The 20,610-nt window shown below is 45.2% G+C and overlaps 2 protein-coding genes across 4 annotated transcripts in view; one reads left to right on the top strand and one right to left on the bottom strand.

Annotated features, from left to right (window-relative positions):
* LOC147623227 (Glycosyl hydrolase superfamily protein) overlaps nucleotides 1-6,223 on the top strand; it is a 56,258-nt gene extending 50,035 nt beyond the window's left edge. Inside the window, exons 7-8 of the mRNA XM_086821305.1 lie at nucleotides 5,226-5,598; nucleotides 5,891-6,223. Of these exons, the coding sequence (XP_086677431.1) occupies nucleotides 5,226-5,598; nucleotides 5,891-6,132 (615 nt within the window). The 3' untranslated portion in view covers nucleotides 6,133-6,223. The remainder of the gene's footprint in view (nucleotides 1-5,225; nucleotides 5,599-5,890) is intronic.
* Nucleotides 6,224-7,908: 1,685 nt separating this feature from the next.
* LOC147623226 (uncharacterized) overlaps nucleotides 7,909-20,610 on the bottom strand; it is a 125,387-nt gene continuing 112,685 nt past the window's right edge. The window contains exons 1-5 of one of the 3 annotated variants that reach the window (XM_086821304.1): nucleotides 9,624-10,421; nucleotides 9,474-9,550; nucleotides 9,182-9,296; nucleotides 8,918-8,968; nucleotides 7,916-8,449 (exon numbers count right to left, since the gene is read on the bottom strand). In XM_086821304.1, the coding sequence (XP_086677430.1) occupies nucleotides 8,402-8,449; nucleotides 8,918-8,968; nucleotides 9,182-9,296; nucleotides 9,474-9,550; nucleotides 9,624-9,674 (342 nt within the window). In that variant the 5' untranslated portion in view covers nucleotides 9,675-10,421 and the 3' untranslated portion in view covers nucleotides 7,916-8,401. Of the gene's footprint in view, nucleotides 8,969-9,181; nucleotides 9,297-9,473; nucleotides 10,422-20,610 lie in introns of those variants that run through there. The other 2 variants (XM_086821302.1, XR_015269347.1) reach the window with 2 other exon arrangements.

The raw sequence follows: 20,610 nt of genomic DNA, 5'->3' as shown, positions 1-20,610 counted from the left end.
ACCTGGCTGACAATACCATTAAACTCATTTAAATGGGCTGTCATAGACGCCCCTTCCTTCATCTGAAGACCTATGAGTTTCTTCAACCAATACACTTTGCTTGAGGCACTTTGTTGGGCATACAAGTCCTGCAATCTCTGCCACATTCCCCAAGCTGTCTTCTCTTCACGAATGCTGAAAAGTAATGAGTCTGACACAGACAACATGATAGTAGATCTTGCCAGCTCATCCATATCTTCCCACTCTTCAGCAGTAAGAGAAGCGGGCATTACACCCCTTTCTTTGATAGGCTTGTGCTGCTTTTTCTGGAGCAACACATTGTAGCACTGGGTTTGCCAAATATCATAATTATGCGAGCCTTCAAGCTTCTTGATGTGAAGCAATGAAGAGCTCTCACCTGTGGTTGCCATAGCAAAATGCAACCTGTTAATGCCTGACTCCCTGCAAAAATGTGCAAACACTGCACCAAAAGCACACAAAGTGCTCACAGTTTTTCTCCCAAGCTTTATCTCCCACTGCGGAAGCAAGAATGCAACTTTTCTCCCACTTTATGTGATGAAATCACCAAAATCTGGTTGCTGCAGATTTTGGACAGCACCTTAAATGTGCTCTTTTGCCCTTCCAAAGTACTGTACAGCAGTACCAAGTGCTCACCAATGATGTACCAAACCTGTACCGGCAAGTACAGCAGCTGAAATTGAACCTTTTGGTCACTCAAAACAGTGTACAGCCATGCCAAAACATGCACAAAGCTGTGCCAAATCTGTACCAGCAGGTACAATAGCAATAAATGCTCTCTTGGCTGTCCAAATGAGTGAAAATCAGACTTTTACAGTCCTGTATACTGCATACAACAGTCCTGTATACTGCATACAACAGTCCCGAACAGAAATTGGGCAAAAGCCCCTTGACTGCAAGCTGATTTTTGAGGATTCAAGGCATAAATGTCTTGCCTGCTGCTTTGCCAAGCTCAACAAGCATAAAAACTTGAAAAGCCCCTTGATTTACAGATCAATTTCTGATCATTCATGGTACATTGACGCACATGAAGGCATCCAGAGTGTTCACGATGCTTTCCCCTGGCCACATATACATCAAATACATGAAAGCCCCTTGATTTACAGGCACATTGAGTGCTTGTAAGGCATCAACACATTATCCACAGCATCAAATGCGATTGCTTGCATGCAAATCAACCAAATCGGCACAAAAGCCCCTTGATTTGCACTGCAATTTGCTGCAATTTTGCCCAAATGTGCGATTTTTCACATCATACAGCATGTATGAGTGCTTAATTGCACAATTACATCAAAAGCCCCAAATTTTGACATTCAATTTCCTGCAAATTGATCCTGATTGTGACCAATGTCCTGCAAATTGATCGTGATTGTGACCAATGTCACCCAATTTTGCCAATTTTGCTCAAAATTTGAGCAATTTGGCACCTGTACCTGCTCAATTGCAAATAATGGACATAAAAATTCTCGAAATTGAAGCAAAATACCTCTAATTTGGGCTGAATTTGAGGGGCAATTCTGATTTGAGTGCTGATTTTTGATTGCAGATGCTGTTGCAGGAGAGGGGGGCAATTCTTGCTGATGTTGCTGCTGCTGAATGACAAGAAGCTAGTGATTGATAATGGATTTGTCAATGGACTGCGCAGCATTCTCTGTGACTCAACCTTAGACAAGGAATTTGTTGCAAAGGCAATAACCCTCCTTCGTACGGACGCACGGCGCCCAACTTTAAAAAAAAACGCTGACGTGTTTTCGTTTGTTGACGCCGGGTTCGCTACGATGCGCCTTCGCCACGTTGGATCCAGCGCTTTGCTCGCTTAGCGTATGTTCGCCTGTGGCTGCTGCCTTCGCCTCTGGCCTCTTCACCGAGTAGCAGCGCTACATACGACCAGTTGATGGTTGGGCAGCCTGGGCAGCCACGTGGGCTAGCTGCGTGGGCAGTTGGTTGGCCAGCCCCTTTTGTGCTGCAAGGAGCAGGGCGACCAGGAATCAGCAGGGCGACCAGGAATCAAAAGGGGGGGGCGGCCAGCAGAGCAGAAGAGGTAGGAGAACCTGGTGACCAAAGCTCTGATACCAGTTGATGGGAGAAACTGAATTAGGGTTAGAGTTCATTCATGTGGGAGACATACACAGAGAAGTAAGGGAGAGAGAGAGAGAGAGTTGTGGGGATAAGTCAACTCATGAGGCATGAGTGTGTGACTCCCCTATCACACATGTATATTGCACTAGTACACATAGTGCACTTAGTACATTAAAAGTACTAAGTGTACTATGTACTATAACTTATGGGCTTGTACACACTATAAGGGTGGGCATTATGCCTTTACCCCAACAGATGGCAGGCGGAATATTTTCAAGTACAAGAATGATGATAGGTGGTTCTCCAAGTTTACATGTGCACAATGCATAAATGATGCATGCCATAACTTTATTTTACTTTGTGTGACATTGTCTTGCTGCCTAGACAATGCTTGTTATTTTGGCTTGTGAAGTCCGAGGGACCGAGGACGCCCGGGCACCTTGTGGGCGCGTGTGTGCACTCCTGTTTGGGCCTACAACTGTGGGCTTATGGGTTTTGCAGGTGGTAAGTGCGTCCACACTCAATTTACAGCTTATTTCATTTACTACTAAAGTTTATTGGTTTGCAGATACACACTCATTAATAAGTGGCCGGACAACTTATAATGCGTTCGCATTTGGTTGGACCAAAATTAATGAAGCCCGGACAGCTTATGGCCATTTCCCATTTGGTTGGACCTAAACTTATACAAACAGGACAAATGGAGCACTATGGGCTGGACACCTACCTGGACACCTTATGGGGACACTTGTCAGCCTGTATGTGTACCCACCAAGCCCCTTAGGTGGCACTGGAGAAAGGCGCCTCCTTCAAGAGGCCTTTTGGGCTGTTTTATTCATTACTCAACACATTGGAGAGCTGGTTGGAGTTTTGGGAGTTGCTACAGGGCTGGTTGCTTGCTTCCCGGACTCACACAAGCTTGGATAATGATCCCCACACTCTTCTAAAGGGCTGGTTGGTAAATTTCAGACCTGCAATTTCTGGTTATTGCAAGTTTTGGGCTGGTTACAGGTGTCCAAAGTCAACTTGGACAGTACAGGACAGCTCTAGGGACCTCCACAGGGTTGTAGGACCCTTTACAAGTGGATTTCTCGCGATAGAAAGTTGCTGTTTTGGACTGGTTATTGCACAAAACAGGCCGGACAGCAATGGAATATGTGAGCATGGATGTGTCTCAAGGATTCTTGGTGTAACAGGTGCTTAGGGCAAGCATTGGGGACACTTGCTCGCGGAGAACACAGGTTTCTGGATCAATTTCTCGCGTGGAAACAGGGCCTAAAGATCCATTTACATCCTGTGCAGGGCGGAGTACTTGTGAGGATTGTGGTACTCTTGTGCAGGGCGGATGTACCTGTGTGTAGGGCGGATGTACCTGTGTGTAGGGCGGATGTATTCATTCATGATGTATTTGGAAGAATCAGCTGTGCAGGCTGGTGGTGAATCCCCAGGCACCCGTAATCTTGTACTTTGCAGACTCTTTTGGTAATATAACCTAAAGGGGGGGGGGTCAGCCTATCATCGGCCCCTTTATGTGGTGTACTGTCATTTTCAGCTTTGTGGTTGTAATACTCAAGTGTTAAGTGCTCAGAATCTTGTTCACATTTATACGATTCCAATACACGCGTCCGCCTCCCGTTACAGCAGGAGCCCTACAGAGGCTGCAAAGGGCGGAGGGTAGCCAGCGTTGCAGAAGCAGCAAAGAGGGCAGGTGCAGAAGCAGCGGAGGGCAACAGACAGCTCGCAAGCACCTTTCTCACACACACACACACACACACGCACACACATGCATGCATACACAGACAGACATACAAGTGTTCATGCATGTACAAAAATTGTGTACCATGCACATGCATACATCACGCCATGTGCACGCATAAATGCATGACCACGCACGCACGCACATACCTTTTTTTTTTGTAAAAGGCTATGTTCTATTGCTTCACTGTACAAAGAAAGAAGTCCTCAAAGAAGAGGCAAACTTCAATCATAGAAGCTAAAAGCACTGAAAAAACAAAGCATCGTCTATTTGATCCAGGTGGATGGAATCAAACAAAGACTGACGCAAGGATTGACAAAAGTAGGGATAGCGTTCAATCCTCACGGAATGAAAAACCAGCTGATTTCTTGCATGCCAAATTGTCCATAAAGCCCATATCTAGTCCAGATTAGAAAGGAATGTGCTGTGAAAAGTAAGTGTTTAAATGTGTAATGTTCAACTTTGCTAGGCCTTTGAGAAAGATTTTAAAGTGTGAAGGGTTAAAAGACTAAGGTGTTACATGATGTAGTGGGTGTGAAGCATTTATGATTTAAAGGGGTACAAATGTACACGAGTGGTATGTGATACTAAAGGACATGTATGTTCACGTGAATCTTCAACTACTTCGTCAATAGCAATGTAATTGTGCAATTCAAATGATAATAGATTCATTGTTCGTCTCTCTCCTCTCTTGCACATAAACTTGAATCTTTTGAGAAAGAAAAAGAAAGAAAAGAAAAGATATATTAACGTCTAAGGAAGGCCAGATTGGCCTATGAGACAAATCTGTGTACAACAAGTCCATGTCCTGAGTATCATGGAAAGAAAAACTGAAATGAAAAGCTAATCCTAGTTATATGCAGCTCACTATGCAGTCACTGTCTAGCATGCTATAGATGTACAATCATGATTATATAGACTTCCTTGATTGGACTAGATTCTGGGCATTGTGGACTATTGACCATGCTCAAAATCAGCTGTCTCTCTCTGGCTCTTCGCTTACTTCCTGAGAGCCCTTTTACAATCCCCCCCGAGATTCTCATGAAATCGGAGGGATTTCCTTTTAGCAACTAGAAGTGTTTTCCCACTGTTTCTGAAGTTTAGTAGCTGCCCCACTCTGGGACAGGATTTCTTTTCAGCAACTAGAAGTGTTTTCCCACTGTTTCTGAACTTTAGTAGCTGCTCCACTCTGGGACAAACTATGAATGTACATGGATTTTTCTAATGAGAGTGGTTTCACTAAAAAAAAGGTGAGAGAGTGTGCGCGCGCGCATCCATGCATGCATCAGTACATGTATGCATATATTGTGCGTGTGTGTGTGTATGTGTAATGTGTGTATGCATTCGCATTCATAATCGGATTTGTGTACAGGCTCTACTTTTTGTGCGCGAACTGGGCTTTACTCTCCACAGTATGAAACTACCACGACCTAATCGTAACATGCAGCTCATCTTTGTGATACCACCTCCTTCAAATAAGGAAGATGCCAGACACTTTACGGCTGCCGACATGGCAATGCTAGGCAATTTCGTGGATGGGTTTTCTCTGATGACATATGACTATTCAAATCCATATCGCCCAGGTCCAAGTGCACCGTTTCCGTGGTTACAGGCCTGCTTGCATTTGCTGCTTGGAAGCAATCATCAGGATGCAACTCGTGTAGGTGATCCGGATGAAAATGATTTTGCGTCGAAGGTTCTCATGGGTCTTAGTTTCTATGGGAATGACTTCATACTTCCGAAAGGTAAGTCATCCAGAAACGTGTAAATTACTTGACTTTTCACACCTCCCCTCTTTTCCTGACTGGTGGCAGGGGTTGGATGATTGGATTGGGGAGATACCCCATCCATGAGGGATGGTTGGGTGAGACACCAACCCAAACCCCCCTGCCCGCCCCCACACCCCCCCCCTCCCCCCCTCCTTTTGTTTTGTTTGGGCAACATGTGTAAAGCCCTCTATTGATTAATTATGAGTGCATGGCAGCGTATTTTTTGAAGTTTCTGCGTATGAGTTCATACTATGTCCACTTTTTTCAGGTGGGGGATCGATCATCGGCCACGAATATGTTTCACTTTTGAAAAAGCATAAACCCAAACTGTCGTGGGATGAGAAAGCCAAGGAGCATTATTTTGAGTACCTGGATGGAAAGAAGCATTTAGTGTACTACCCATCACTGAAATCTTTGGCTTTGAGGTTAGAACTGGCAAACAAATGGAGAACCGGCATCTCAATATGGGAGATTGGGCAAGGTTTGGAGTTTTTTTTTGATCTGCTGTAAGTAACCATTGGGTGGTATGTATCCCTTTGAGACCCCGTTTTTGGGGTCCCAACACTGCTCTGACATGCCAAGTCAACGACATTCCCATGTTTGCATCCTGTTTGCCAACCGATGGATTCCAACAGTGTTCTCAACGTATCCCAACGATGTTGACATGAGGAATTCAGCTCCACCAAGGCTGCTTTGTCATCCAATCCTTGATTTGTGTGGCAGCTTATATTTTTAGCAAATCCATCTTTACAGCATGTGTGTGCATATGTACGTTAAGCTACCAGAGATGTTTAATTGTAGGGCATTGTATTTTAGCATGGAGAACTGGTGTAACTTTCCGCTGTTGGCTCAGTTGATTGATAGCGATCATTAAAATGTCAAGAGTTATGTGACAATGCCATTGATATTGTTAAAGATAGGTATTGACAAAGGTCCCATTATATACAAGATGACAAGAACAGCAGCTTCCACTTGTACACGTGAAGTTCTTTTATCGTGTAAAACTAATTAGTTCAAGGGGAAGAGAAGTAACTAAGTTGCCCAAGGTCACTGACATCAATGAGTTTTTTATTTCTTTTTTGTGTGGTGTTGGGAAGAAGGTGGACCGTTTTGATGGGCGAATGGGCAAGCATTGCTTGTGCATCTTTCTTTAGCACATATAATAAAGGCATTTACGCAACGATACCATTTTGATGGGCGAATGGGCAAAAGCATTGTAGCTTGTCCATCTTTCTTTCACTGATAGTCTCTTTTTCTTCATTTAAGGTCGGGCATCCCACGTGTACAGACCACACACAGTTTTCTTGATAGGTGGGCCCAGTTTATAATGCTGATATACAATAATTCAGTTTTCTTTTGATATCCATGCATCTATTCTTTTGATATCCGTGCATCTATTCCAATACTACTTTTCAACCGAATTCTAGAATTTTCTTCATAACCGAATTCTAGAATCTTCTTCATATCTACACAATCATTCAGCTTTCTTTTAATATCCATGCATCTACTCTTCAAGCAAATTCTAGAATCTTCTTCATATCTACACAATCATTCAGCTTTCTTTTAATATCCATGCATCTACTCTTCAAGCAAATTCTAGGATCTTCTCAACTATACAATAATTCAGCTTTCATTTAATATCCAGGCATCTATTCCAATCCTACTTTTAAACCAAATTCTAGAATCGTCTTTATAACCAAATTATAGAATCTTCATAACACTACCTTTAAATCACATGCGATCGTCTATCAGGAAACATCTTGTACAAGTTAGGTTCTCCCAAAGATGTACTAGACATCAACAATTGAACTATCACGTATTGCACTAAATAATGAGAAGGCCATCTACCTCTCTCCATGAAGTTTTCTATCCATGTATGATATGGGAACCAATTCCAAATGAGAATGTTACTTATAGACTTATTTATCAATTTGCAAGTTACTATTGAAGAGAGAAATTTAGTGCATCAACACTCTAGAGAATGGTGAAGATTCCTACCTCCACACATCTACACATTTTTTCTTGCATTATCTCGTCATAATGGCGTTCAATGTGCCATTGTCATGCTTGCCTCTTACAATTGAATGTCAGAAAAACCTACAAGTTATAGAGACACCTTCAAAAGTAGAGAATATTAAAAACTATACCAACCATTAAAATCAACTTCTACTAAAAATTACTTGACAAATGGTAGAAGTTGATTCACTTGTTGATAAAAAATATTTTTGGTAATATATCTTCTATTACGGGAAAAAAAAATAAAAATAAAATCAACTTCTACTTGATTTACTGTAGTGCCTTGCCCATCATTGGTGATAATTTGACAATGGATGGGGGCTTGCTGAACATGGGTAGCCTTAATGAGCTCCAATAAGTGATTTAGGGTCCACTAAAAGCAATTATGCCACCCTACTTCCACATTAAAAATTGAGGTACAGCTTTTTCTGAACGCATGTTGAAGAAATGATATGCTTGTGTTAAAATTGCCTCTGTACAAGAAAGAGACCGAGGAGCTTAACAGCAACTCTTTTTGAAGAAAAAGAGAGTTACAAATATGTGCCATTGTAAGTTATCCTATTCTAACTTCTAAATTTTCATGTAGAAATACAATTAGGGTGGAAAAGAATGTGGGAACACTTTACACTCAACTGGCCAAATGTATTTTCACATTTGGCTCACCTGTAAATCCCATAATAAATTATTAGAAAAGATCACCCAGCACTTGCCCTTCATATGCACATAGGCTCTTTGGATCATGCTGCATTAAAATCTTCATTATTCAACATCCAGACTGTTGTGCATAATCTTTACAGTGTTGCTTGATGGCCTTGTTTGGAGAAAACAGACATCATAAGTCACGCATCAAACCAAATCATGTTCTTTGCACACACCAATTAAGAAAAAGCAGTTGATCTCTACAGTGTAGCATATGATAGCTAAAAATATGCAGAGAGCAAAAAAATGGTAATTGGAGAGTGCACGTGCATACGTGTGTGACCAGTAACAAGATCATGGTAGTGCTGTGTCACAGAAAAGAGAAGAAAAGGAAAGAGGGGGAGAGGGAAGAGGTAAAAGTGCGTGTGCGTGTGGGGTGGGGTGGGGCATTCTATTCCTGAAATGTGTGTGCGCGTTGGGTGGGTGGGCGCATGGATGTGGGTGTGTGTAGGTGTGGCATTAACAAGAAAATGATAGAGCTTTGGGGAGAAAAGTGAGTGTGTGGGTGCACGCGTAGGGCTTACAGACATGGACGGATGCAGGCACGTGTGGTTGAGGGGAGGGAGGGGGGCTTAATTACATGCAGTTCCTTGTGTAGAACCTTAAATGTATGCCTCATACGCTTATACCTCTGCACCAAATCACAATAAACTTTGTGTCAGCATACTAGACTAAAGCAAGAATCTGCTACAAACACTGAGTATAGCAACTTCTTACTGCCACATTCTCAAAATATACATATAAATGATAACTAAATAATGCATTCCTGAAGTCCAAGAAAAACACAAAGTTACTGGTTCCGGTGTCTCCGGCATGAGAGCTACCACAATATCAATACTGATACCTTGCGACAAAGGTGGTACACCTTCCTGACTTTCTTATGGATGCTTGCAAGCTTGACCTTATCGTTTCTGTACCTGGCCTGTTCAATGTCTTTCTGATAGATTTCGAAATCCTCCCTGCAAAGTGATGGCCTTTTGATTCAGTGATCTTCAGCATTAACACCAGCTTTTTGAGATAATCATACAAAACTTAAAATTGACACCCCACAATTTCCAAAAGCAGATTTTGGTACCTTTCAAAGAAAATAGGGGGTGGGGGGAACCTATTAGAAAGGTCTATGGATTCTCAGTTACCTTGAAACAAAGTTGTTCCCACACAGACTGACAGCACCAGTGCAAACCCCATTGAGCAGTGAGCTCAGTTTTGTCACCTTTGGTTTCTTGGTACATAGTTTGCTTGCTGTCAGTGCAAACTCCATTGAGCAGTGAGCTCAGTTTTGTCACCTTTGGTTTCTTGGTACATAGTTTGCTGAAAAGTAATTTGATCTGTAGCATCTCCCACTACCAACACCTCATCCAAGGTTGTACTGCATTTGGTCATTCTGGCCCCGGGGCCCTTGGGTGCATAGACATGGATGGGTGGAAGAGAAAGAGATAGAGGGAGAGAGATGTGATAACACACATGAGAGAGAGAGAGTCGTTGCACACATTTCTTTCCTCTGTTATTGTGCAATTTGAGTTTTAAAGTTTTGTGCTGTGAAGATCCTACTCAAATTTTGGGGTACTTCCTGGGCTAAGAACCCACGACTCCCTGTACCTGCACCCTTCCTTCTTTGCGCTGCACCTCTCCCCCCCTCTGCCCAACGTCGCCTCCTCTCTCCTCCTTGCCTATGCGCTGCCCCTGTTTTGGTGTTTTTTTCCTGCTTTCTGCCCCTGCTCCTCTGCTCCCTTGCCTCTTCGTTCCTCTCGCAGGCCTCTCCTACTCTGCTCCTTTTCCTTTGTTTGAGCCTCCCCTTACCTTCCTGCTGCTCGTGTGCTGCCCCCCCTTTAGTGCTACTTCAAGGCAGCTTTTCAGCTTTTGGGTAGTTTTCCTTCTTGGTAAGTTTTGGCCTCTTCTGGTCTTTGAACCTCCGGGAGGACTCCATGGCAGCTACTCCGTCATCCCCGACCAAGGCCGCCCTCCCTTGCTTATCTTTTTCAGAAGCAGACCTATAGCTCCTTGCTTCAACAATCACATCTTTGGAAGCTTCCACCCTAGTATGTAAGATTGTGAGTAGCCCCCTACGCGCAGATAGCTCAGGGACCAGGCTCAAGGACCAGGTACAGGCAAGCCTTTTGGGCGCACCTGGAAAGATCCTTGATATTCATCCCTTGAGGTGTGGCTACTATCAGGGTGAGTTCGATTTTCCTACAACTTTAGACAGAGTCATGTAGTTGAGCCCCATCGCCCAGGCTTTGCGAGGTGGCAGCACAGCTTCGACCTTGCATCCGACCCTTTGCCTGGCGTCTTAGGCTTTCCCGTGACATTCTGCTTACCTGGTCTCAGGAAGGAATACCTTCCTCTCCTCTCGGTGATTGGTGGTGCCATGGGGGGGGGGGGGGGGGGGGATTCCACTATTGCTTCGATTCTTGCTCGGATGACCGGGATTCCATCCCTTCGTATGTGCATCACCTCTTTGGAGTCGGTACCTCATGCCATATCGCTTCATAGCCTTCGGGAGGATCCTATTTTGCAGAGAGTTGAGTACTCTGGCCTCCCAGGCCAATGTTTCATTTGCCGAGAGATGGGACAACTCGTTAGAGCTTGTCCCCGTTACCTTGTCGAGACCCCGACAGATGGGACAACTCGTTAGAGCTTGTCCCCGTTACCTTGTCGAGACCCCTCTCCAAGCTTTCAGTTTTCCGAGCGACTCTCTGACCCTCCAGAACGTTCGGCGGGCCCTTGGCTTTTGGCGTTGGGTGGCTCTGGCCCTCTTGCACATCACTGATGATGTGCTCACCCATCTTCGGCACTTGGCTTGGATGGAGTTGAGTGGCTGTGGCCTTAAAAATCAGATAGGGGAGATGGTGTCCTCCATACTAGAGGTGCTGCTTTTTGTATTTCTTGATGTTTTAGTCGCAGTACCCCTTCCTCCCTCCAATAGATACCTGCATCGTGACAGGTAGAGTCCAGAGTATGCATACTCTAGGATTCGAACAGAGTGGCTCCACATAGAGGCCAAGACTCGTGCCCATTTGGCATAGCTTCGCCCCAAGACCGATAGTGATTACTCTCCATTGAAAAACCATGCCCAAGATTCTTTGACTAGAGGGTAGTGCAAATAGTTTCGCGGATTGTCTCCAAGAACCATCCACGGTTTGGGGGGCCCACAATGCTTTTAGAGCGTGGTGTCCTTAGAGAGGAGCTCCATAGAGCAACACTTGGTGGACCCATTGACATTCTCTTCATTCACGATCACCATCTTTCAGAGGGACATGCTAGAGTTGGCAGAGGACAGACTCAGAGCTGGCATGGCTATAGTCTCCACATTAGATCTGTTCTATGTAGATGAGTGGGCTTGTGGTCATGGTGGCATGATTGGTATTTTGGAAGGCACTTCTTTCTCCGATCATGCACCGGTTATTCTCTCCCTAGAGGACCCAGGGAGGTAAGAGCTGCCTTCAACGAGATAATAGTTACGGGAGCCATGCTGGAGACGTGGTCTAAGGGGCCCAGGAGACTGGGCTCTAGGGACTGCGTCTTCCCATCCGCGTGTAGGAGCAGCTGCTTGATTCAGAGTTCATCGATGACACGACAACATACCTAGCGGGGGATGAGGGGAACCTCTAGAGATTTGTTGAGGCGATTGAGATCTTTTGTCGCGCTTCCAGAGCGCAGATCAACTTGCAAAAGTTGTGGTTTTTGGGTTGGCTCATTGCCCACCCCGACTTGGCACCCAATTGAGGCTTTTTAGTGAGTCCCGAGGGGCATTCCAATTCGTTATCTAGGATGCCAAGTTGGCATTGATATCCCCCTTGAGCAGTAGCTAGCCCCTCTTCTTTTGAGTATTCAGAAGAAGCTACTATACTAGAGTTCTGCTAGGCTTTCTTTAGCTGGCCGGGTTGTGGTGGCGAACCAGGTTATCCTTGCCACCACGTGGTACATCACCTCCTGCTGGTCTCTCTCCCGGCCTATATTGGTCAAGTTCAGAATTTGATCTGCAACTTTCTATGGGCTGGTAGCGACGGGAGGCCTGCCCAGGCCAAGGTGGCTTGGAGAGTGATCATTCAACTGTGACGTTGTCATGTGCGCCCATGCACTGTGGTACACGATGACAAACTGGCTCATCAATAGTGCAAGAATCATCTACAGAAGTAGTACCTTTTTAGGATGTTTTGTTGTATGCCGTGACCCCTTTGCAAGCTCCAGTCTGGGACATGTCAGGCACGAGCTACGTAGGTCAGTCTCCCAGCCATAGAGATCAGTGTTAGGTCAGTCCTCTTAACCCACTGTGGAGAAATCAGCAAGTGTTCATCATGTAGGTAGGTCAGCCATAATAGTAGTATGCAGTAGAAGGATTTAGTTGCATTGCATAAGTTACCTAGCGGGGCCCATGTTCAAAGCTCCCCATGATACGTGCGGGCGAGCCCCGAGCATGTGACCGCTAGGCAGACAGACCATGGGGTTCCTAATCAAAGGTTGTCAGAGACGCTCCTCGAAGGCTACTAGAGCTAACTGCTGAAGGGCCGGCCTGAGATGATCCCAAGCACGCAAGAAACTCACAGCAAATCTGTCCTTGAATGTTGGGCTAAAGCCACGTGCCCCGCATCTCTATGAAAATCCATCTCGTGCTTTGAGGCCAAGGGCCTTCCAGGATCGGGGTGCAGGGAGAGATCCTAGCCAAGGCTCACCACCCGGAAGAAGACCTCGAACAATCAACTTTCCCAAAAGGGCACGGCTCTGAATGGAGAGGTCTATGATGCCCAAGCCCCCTTTGCGTCTGTAGCATGTGCCGAGCTAGGACCATGTGAAACAACGAAGCCTTTTTTTAAACCTGAGTTTAGTGAGCCTTTAGTAATCCTTTAAAACAACATACATAAATCTGAAAGAGATGTAGTAGAGACGACACCAGATGGGGTCCTGAATTACCCACAGAAGGGGCCCCCTTGTTGCAAGCAGGAGTATTTGCTTTATTTGTTCTTCTAGAGAATTGTATACAAGCTGAATTGTGTCCACAAGACTGAGTGGACAAACTGACTGACTGACCACCAAACACAAGGGCAAAGCGACCAAACGCTAGGTAGAACTATGCATAAGCTGTAGGTGACTGTGAAGCTATCTTCAAGAGAATACACTGGCCCGAGGCTGAGGGTTGGTGTGCTGAAAGCACAAGAGTGGCTGAAGGTATACACATGCAGGAGCCTAGGCATACATGCTTGACTTTTCTTGATAATCTCTGGTTTTTACCTGCTGATTTATGGGACTGAACATGGCATACCTTTTTATATGCTCCAGCATGCTTGTTGGCTGCCTCATGAAGCTGTTGGCATGTAGGAAAATCCCACGACTCGGTGCATAATGGCATTTAATGCCTGTCTTCTAGTCGGTTGCTGGCTGACTGGCTGTATAGCCTGGCCAACCACAGTCTGGCTTGGCTGACTGTGTGTCTGGGCTGGCCAACTGCTGCCCAGGCCCACAAGCGGTTGCCAACAGGGCTTAAGTGATGGCTAGGCTCACATTCAAACAGCTGCCTCCAAAGGCCCAGGAGAGGAGCCTTACTAGGATCGGGGCAAGGACAGACACAGCCTCGACATCGACTCCGCTAACCCTCCAGAGTGGTCAGCCCTGATACCAGACCCTCCTCCCCCGCAATGGGTGGAAGTGTTCACTAGGCATGATATTTCCTTGGCAGTTCATGGTGCAGATGAGAGCTCCGCCTTACTCACCTTCTCTATTGGACCTCATGGTAGACCGGAGAGAGCGGAGACCCCCTTGGAGGATCTCTAGGGATGCACCTAGCAAAGGGTGAGGGTGATTGGTTTTCATGCACATGAGTGGCACATCGACTCCCTCACGCATCTCCAATGGGACCAAGAAGAGTGGACCTGGAACGATCTAGAGGACAATGAGGAGATGCCTAGCACTCCCTTTTTCGCATATACTGTACGGCTAGGCTATAGGATTTAGATGCTAGAGGTTGAGGGCACTCCAATATCAGCAGGACACTGGCAATCCTGTTGAGAAATCAAGCTTGATTAAGCTCAAGGTGGATCAAAGCATATGAGAAACATGATTAAGCATATTGATTAAGATAATACAAAATGTGATTGAGCTAATAACAAGATAATGACAAGTGATTAATCACAAACCCACATAATCTCATTGCATTAGAGTTGATCCAAGGACATCCTTTTATAGCTCTCATGGATCTCTCATCTCACAAGATGTGTGCACCCTTATGCCAACCATGTGTCCATAAATGCTCACACTATATGTGCTCCCTTGCACTTTCGATGTGCTACCTTTTTGATCTTTGACTTTACCTTTTACAAATGACCATACAAATCAACCTTCGCCAATGTATCCTTAGTTTATCCTTTTCTAATGTACATGCTTCTCCCCTTGCTCTACTCATGTTACACCCTCACACATTGCATTTCTCAACATCTCCTCTCAATATGATGAGGGTCTAACACCTAACATGTATTGACCTTACCTACACTCCATACTTCTATGGTTCCGTCTACATTGCTCTATAAGCTACAATGTTGGCTTTGTCTTGACACTTTACACATCGAGAGAGTGGGATTACAACCAGGGGTTAGGAGCCATGCTTTTCATGTCATCTAGAAGAGATGATTGGTGTTGCCTCCATCCTGTGAGGCCTCATCATCACTATCTTCCTTCTTTGACATTACATTAGCTTCTTCAGCTCTCTTTTTATGCCAGTAATCCTTTTCTATGTGACCAATTTCGCCACAATGATGACAGGTTATCTTTGTCCTTAGTCCTCCTCTAGTCCTCGGTCCTGGTCCTCTTGAGAAGAGTGCTTTCTCCTCACTTGATGTAGCTTGAACTATTCTCTCGAATCTGCTTCTCTTCTTCTACGAGTGTTGCATCAACTCTTGCAATGGTTGGATCTGGGAGGTTCTTCAAGGTAGCCAATAAAGGCCTATACTCCTTAAGTGTCATGCGTTTTAACAATATGGCTATGGCATCCTCTTCTTCTACTGGTGCCCCAATGCCAGCCAATTGTTAAGTTATACTCTTCATTTTGTTAAGGTGTATTGAAAGTGATTCACTGTTCTTAATGTCCAAGCCAAAGAATTGTATTTTCTAGCTTATTTTTGAATTCTTTTGCTTTGCTTCAAACAATTTCTCTATCTCATCCCAAGCACCCTTAGATGTATCTTGTGATGCAATGTGATGGATAAATCCATCTCCCAATCCTAATGCAATGATAGCTAATCCCTTTTCATTCCGACTTAATCATTTGTTCTTTTCATTCCCTTCACCCTCCACACATTTTTTTCTTCCATTTACAATGCCTCACATCCCATCCTTCATTAAAATGAATTTGACTTTAACTTGCAATGTGTGGAAGGACTCCTCTTTGAACTTATCAAGAATGAATGAAGTAATCATTTTTAGGGTTTGAGAAGGACTTAACACTTGAGTACTACTCAAGATTAGTGTCTAATCTCAATACAAAGAAGATTTGAGTGCAAGTGACCACTTCTTGATGCAAAGTTTAGTTCCAATTTTTCAATTCTACCTTCAATTAATTCCAATTATATCTTAATGATAAGATTAGTATCCAAAAAACTATGATTAACAAGCTATGAGCTTGGAGTCTTCAATTGCACTTGTAGGAGCACTTCTTGATGGGGCTTTTCACACACATTGGATGGCCTTGATGAGAGGAGTAGGCTATTAGGAGATGATACCTCAATTTCTTCCAAAAACTGCACTAGGAGGTTGCAATCCGGTGACTGCGCTTTTGCTTGCTGTGGCACGTGTGATTGATCAAAAGTGATGAGCTTCGAGTTGTAGGCTCCTTAACGCATGCACAAAGTGCTCACAAAAGGGGTTGGTCCAATTCGGCGTACAAACAAAGAATGGCGCAAAGAGGCGGACTGTAGAAATTAGTGAAAATTGGGCGAATGCCAGTAAAATTAATTAATCCTTCTGGTGATTAACTCCACCTTGATGTGACCAAGATGTCCACAAGTGTCACATGCACTTTGCACTGTAGTGCATGGTGACAAGATGGCTCATCTCATCAGTGCTCCATTGTATAGTAGAACCCTTTAGGATTTGATATTGTCCTATGCCGTGACCTCATTGTAATCCTCAGTCCAGGATATGTCAGGCACGAGCTACATAGGTCATTCCTCAGCCTTAGCGAGTCAGTCAGTCACTCAAGTCCCTTAACCCACTTGGAGAGAATCATTCATGTATATAGAGTCAGTAGAAGCCTTACGGTTTGCATCAGATTATGGTTGCATATTGCATATCATTCATCCCATATGCACATAGACCACATAGGCCATTGCAGAAGCCTTGGAATATTATCCAGTATATTTATCATATTTTATAGCATTTCTTCCACATTATTGCAACATTATTACCATTATTTTCATCATATGCAAGTTATGTAGTATATTATGCTACAGTTGGCCAGTTTCACAGCTAGTTGATCAACACATAGAGCATATAAATAGCATTGCTTTGCATCATTCATCTCATCATCATCATTTCAGCTAAGCGATTCAATCCCTCAGCCCTGGGAGCATCATTGCTTGGAGCACATAGGCACTCATCAACAAAACACATCATCTCCAGCATTCAGCCAAGGAAGGTGCTTCAGAATCTTGCGGTTACAGAATTCAGCACTCATTCACATCATCGTTTTGCTACATCCACTTCAGTGAAGGTAAAACGCAGCATATACATTCATTCATAGTGCATAAACTCAGCCTAGAACAGTCCCAAAGCAGCCCTTCTCTTAGCCTCAGTTTGTAGCCTTCCTACATTCCATTGGAAGAGTGCATTAGCATTGAGATCGGTCATCATTGGTGTTTCTACAGCCGGGTATAGTTTAGCCCGACTCTTGGGCTTTCAAAGGTCTTGTGTTTGGCTTATCTACAGTCCCAAGTCAGTCATACATTCATTTTCTTCAAAGATAATAAAGCACGACACTAGCCTTTCTACCATAGCACGACACTTGCCTTTCAGCCATAAAGTTTGTCTCATGGAACATTTGCAGGGTCGGAGGCGCCTTTTGCAAAAGATGCAAGCCAATCGTCAAGACAGAGCTCCACAAGGCCCTCATGGGGAAAACTGTTGATGCTCTCATGATCCAGGAGCATCACCTCACAGTGGGCAGCACACAAAACTGCGGGAAGATGCTTCCCGGTAGGAGCCGAAGTGTCAGTATGTGATCCAAGGTAGTAAATCCCTCTCCTGAAGCTAGCCTGTCCATGTGTTCGATGACCATGCCTCTGTGCCCATTGGCTCAGCTCCGACTCCAATATAGAGCCATATAGTTTGGCCAAGTAATGACCAATCATGATCGTCCTGTAGTTACCTGGTACCATGGAGTCCCCACTCTTAAAGAGTGGTACAATGATATGCTTTGTCCAGCTTGTCAGGAAACCCTCACAAATGGCACGATTAAACACATGTACGATGAGCGGAGCCAAAGTGTCTCGTACATATGAGAAGTGCTCTCCAACTAGCCCATCATGATCCTGTGCCTTTCCATTCTGTAACCTGTCTATCGCATCTAGCACCATCCGCATAGTAAAAAAGGTGCTGCTTGCTGGTCTAGCTCCCAATAGAGGGGGGGTGGGGGGCTGTCCTGGTGCATCATATAGCTCTCTAGCATAAGTATGCCATGCCTCAAGTGCAGTAATCGGAGTTCCAGGCTGTCTCTCTCTTGAAACATCTTCCATGCCCTCTTGTTGTCCTTCCCCAGCAAGAGTTGGTAGATCTCCTCCTCTAGCTTAGCCAGATAGGCTCGTTTCTTCCTCCGCACAAGGCGTCGAAAGATCATCCTGGCCTGTCTATGTGTGGGAGACCCAATGGAAATCTCATGCTGTAGCTGTGCTCGTGTCTCACGACACTCATCATCATACCAACTGTTCTGTGGGGCAGTGCTGCGGGGGTGGGTAGAAGGGATCATAGTGCAGGGAAATGCATATGAGGCGGATGCATGTAGTACACCTGCCAATCCTCTCGTGATCTCGTCCAGAGCGGGTCTAAAGCGAACAAGCCATCAGATACTTCATCTCGGTAAATCCCAACTATCTCACGTGTAAACTGATATCTCGGGTACCTAGGTAGATGAGTGGTTGGCCCATCTCTCAGGGATCTACCTACTAGTGTGAAACTTAGGTATGCATGATCGACTGCTATGCCAATGGGCCTACTGGAAATCGTGAAGCCCCGCACATCAGGTATCAATGAAGGAGATCCCATCAAGTAGTCCACTGTGCTCGCTCCCCCTTTAGAGTTCCAGTGTGTGAGAGCATCTGATCCTTGCCATCTCGATAAGCCATTGTATAACCCATGTGCACTCCCGAGTGAGAAAATGCTAGCCATAATCTGTAATCTCCCCCTCATCTTGTGCTGATCTCTGCAACCCTACATCCTCTACCGTGATCTCCTGGTACATAGCCTCTTGAGTATCATATAGCTCTGTCTGTTTTGTGCCTGTACGTGCATTAAAATCTCCCAAAATGCCCTAACTTTTGGAGAACCCTAATTTTTCCCAGGGGATGAGATGAAAAATCTGCTTTATGTAATGGTTCAACCTCTGAGCCACCAAATGAGTAGGCCAAGTTGGTATCAAGGGGGGATGATAATAAATGTGCTGCCAGAGAGCACAAATGTGTGTTTCCCTATGTGTGTCAAAGTTCTGTGTCTTTTCTATGTCAAGATATGTGTTTGTGTTTTGTATGTTAGACCAAGTTGTGTTTTGTGTTCTAGATCAAGTGTTTATCATGGTTCTAAGCACCTCTGGTCACCTTATGATGTAGGCCATGTGGATTGTGTGTGATCTGGTTGGTCCTTCTTCGTGGTTGCTAGCTCTACCCAAGGTGCATCACTGCAGGCATGTGAAACAGAACTACGGGTCTTGATTTATCCTTGCAATAACAGGAGATATAGCCCTTGAGGGGGCTTTGTCGGAAGCAAGGCTTATAAAAGGTACATGTCCTTCATTGAAAATTAATCAAGCTAGTGTCACATCATTGACTCGTGTACTTTCACTCTCCCTCTCTATTGTGTTCTCTCTCTCTCTCTCTCTCTCTCTCTCTCTCTCTCTCTCTCTCTCTCTCTCCCCGCGCTCACCTGTTGAGATGACCTGTGTGCTCGCTGAGAAGTGCGCCTGCTGAGATGACCTATGCGCCTCTGCTCTATGCGCAGGCCACCTTGGTGCTCTGCTCTGCCCGCCTCTCTGCTCTGCCCGCCTGCACGCCTCTGCCCGCCTCTATGTGCACCTCTGTAGGCTGCCTCGCTACCCTGTGCGCAGGCCACCTCGCTGCTCTGCTCTGCATGCCGCTATAGGCTGCCTCGGTGCCCTGTGCGCAGTCGCCTTCCTGCCTCTTTGCTCCACCCACCTACACGCCTCTGCCCGCCTCTGTGCACACCTCTGTAGGCTGCCTCGCTGCCCTATGCGCAGGCCACCTCGTTGCTCTATTGTGCCCGCCGCTGTAGGCTGCCTCAGTGCCCTGTGCACAGGTCGCCTTCCCTTGTCCCACCCACCCTTGCTCGTTTTCCCACCCCCCAAGGCAGCAACTAGTAGGGGAAAACATGTCTCAACCCTTGGAGGGGAAACAGGATGGTGAGACAACCTTTCACACCCTCACGAAGGCACCAAATGCCTACCGTAGAAGACTGAGGGAAGGAATCATGTCCCCTGGCTCACGAAGGATTACGAAGATGGCCCGACGAGATGAACACCATGCGACAGGAGCTTGAAAAGGAATGGACCGAGCAAATGCATGCCCAAAGGAAAGTGATATACGAAACGCTGAAGGAAGAGATATATGTCCAATTGAAGGGAGAAATGCAAGCCCAAGTACGGGTTGAGATGGAATTAGACCAAGCCTTGATGCACATGGAAATGAAAAAAGAGATGCAGAAATGGAAGGATGACATGCTCCAAGAGATTGGCACAACAGTTGCATCGTACGAAGGCACTTTGAAGACATGTATGGCTGACTGCGAAAAAAGACATCACAAAAATGCAAAACACTTTGGAATCATGTAAGGCAAAAGTGGCTGCAGGTGAGAAGGAAATGCATTCATGGGCTGAAATTGCCAGTGCCACAAAGAAACAAATTGAGGAAGTCAACCCATGGATTGAAGTAGTAAAAAAACAGAAGGATACACCAATCAATAAAGTAGAGGTGATGAATGCTACATTGGAAGAGGAAACCGAGAGACGGGCACGTGCCTTACATGTACGTGTAGTTGGGTGGGAAGATAAGGGAAATCCCCAAG

Source organism: Cibotium barometz, chromosome 27, assembly GCF_041138505.1.
Source record: "Cibotium barometz isolate CiBa-2024 chromosome 27, ASM4113850v1, whole genome shotgun sequence".
NCBI lineage: Eukaryota > Viridiplantae > Streptophyta > Polypodiopsida > Cyatheales > Cibotiaceae > Cibotium > Cibotium barometz.
The sequence above is the reverse complement of the archived record's forward strand: the minus strand, read 5'-3'. Positions and strand labels throughout refer to the sequence as shown.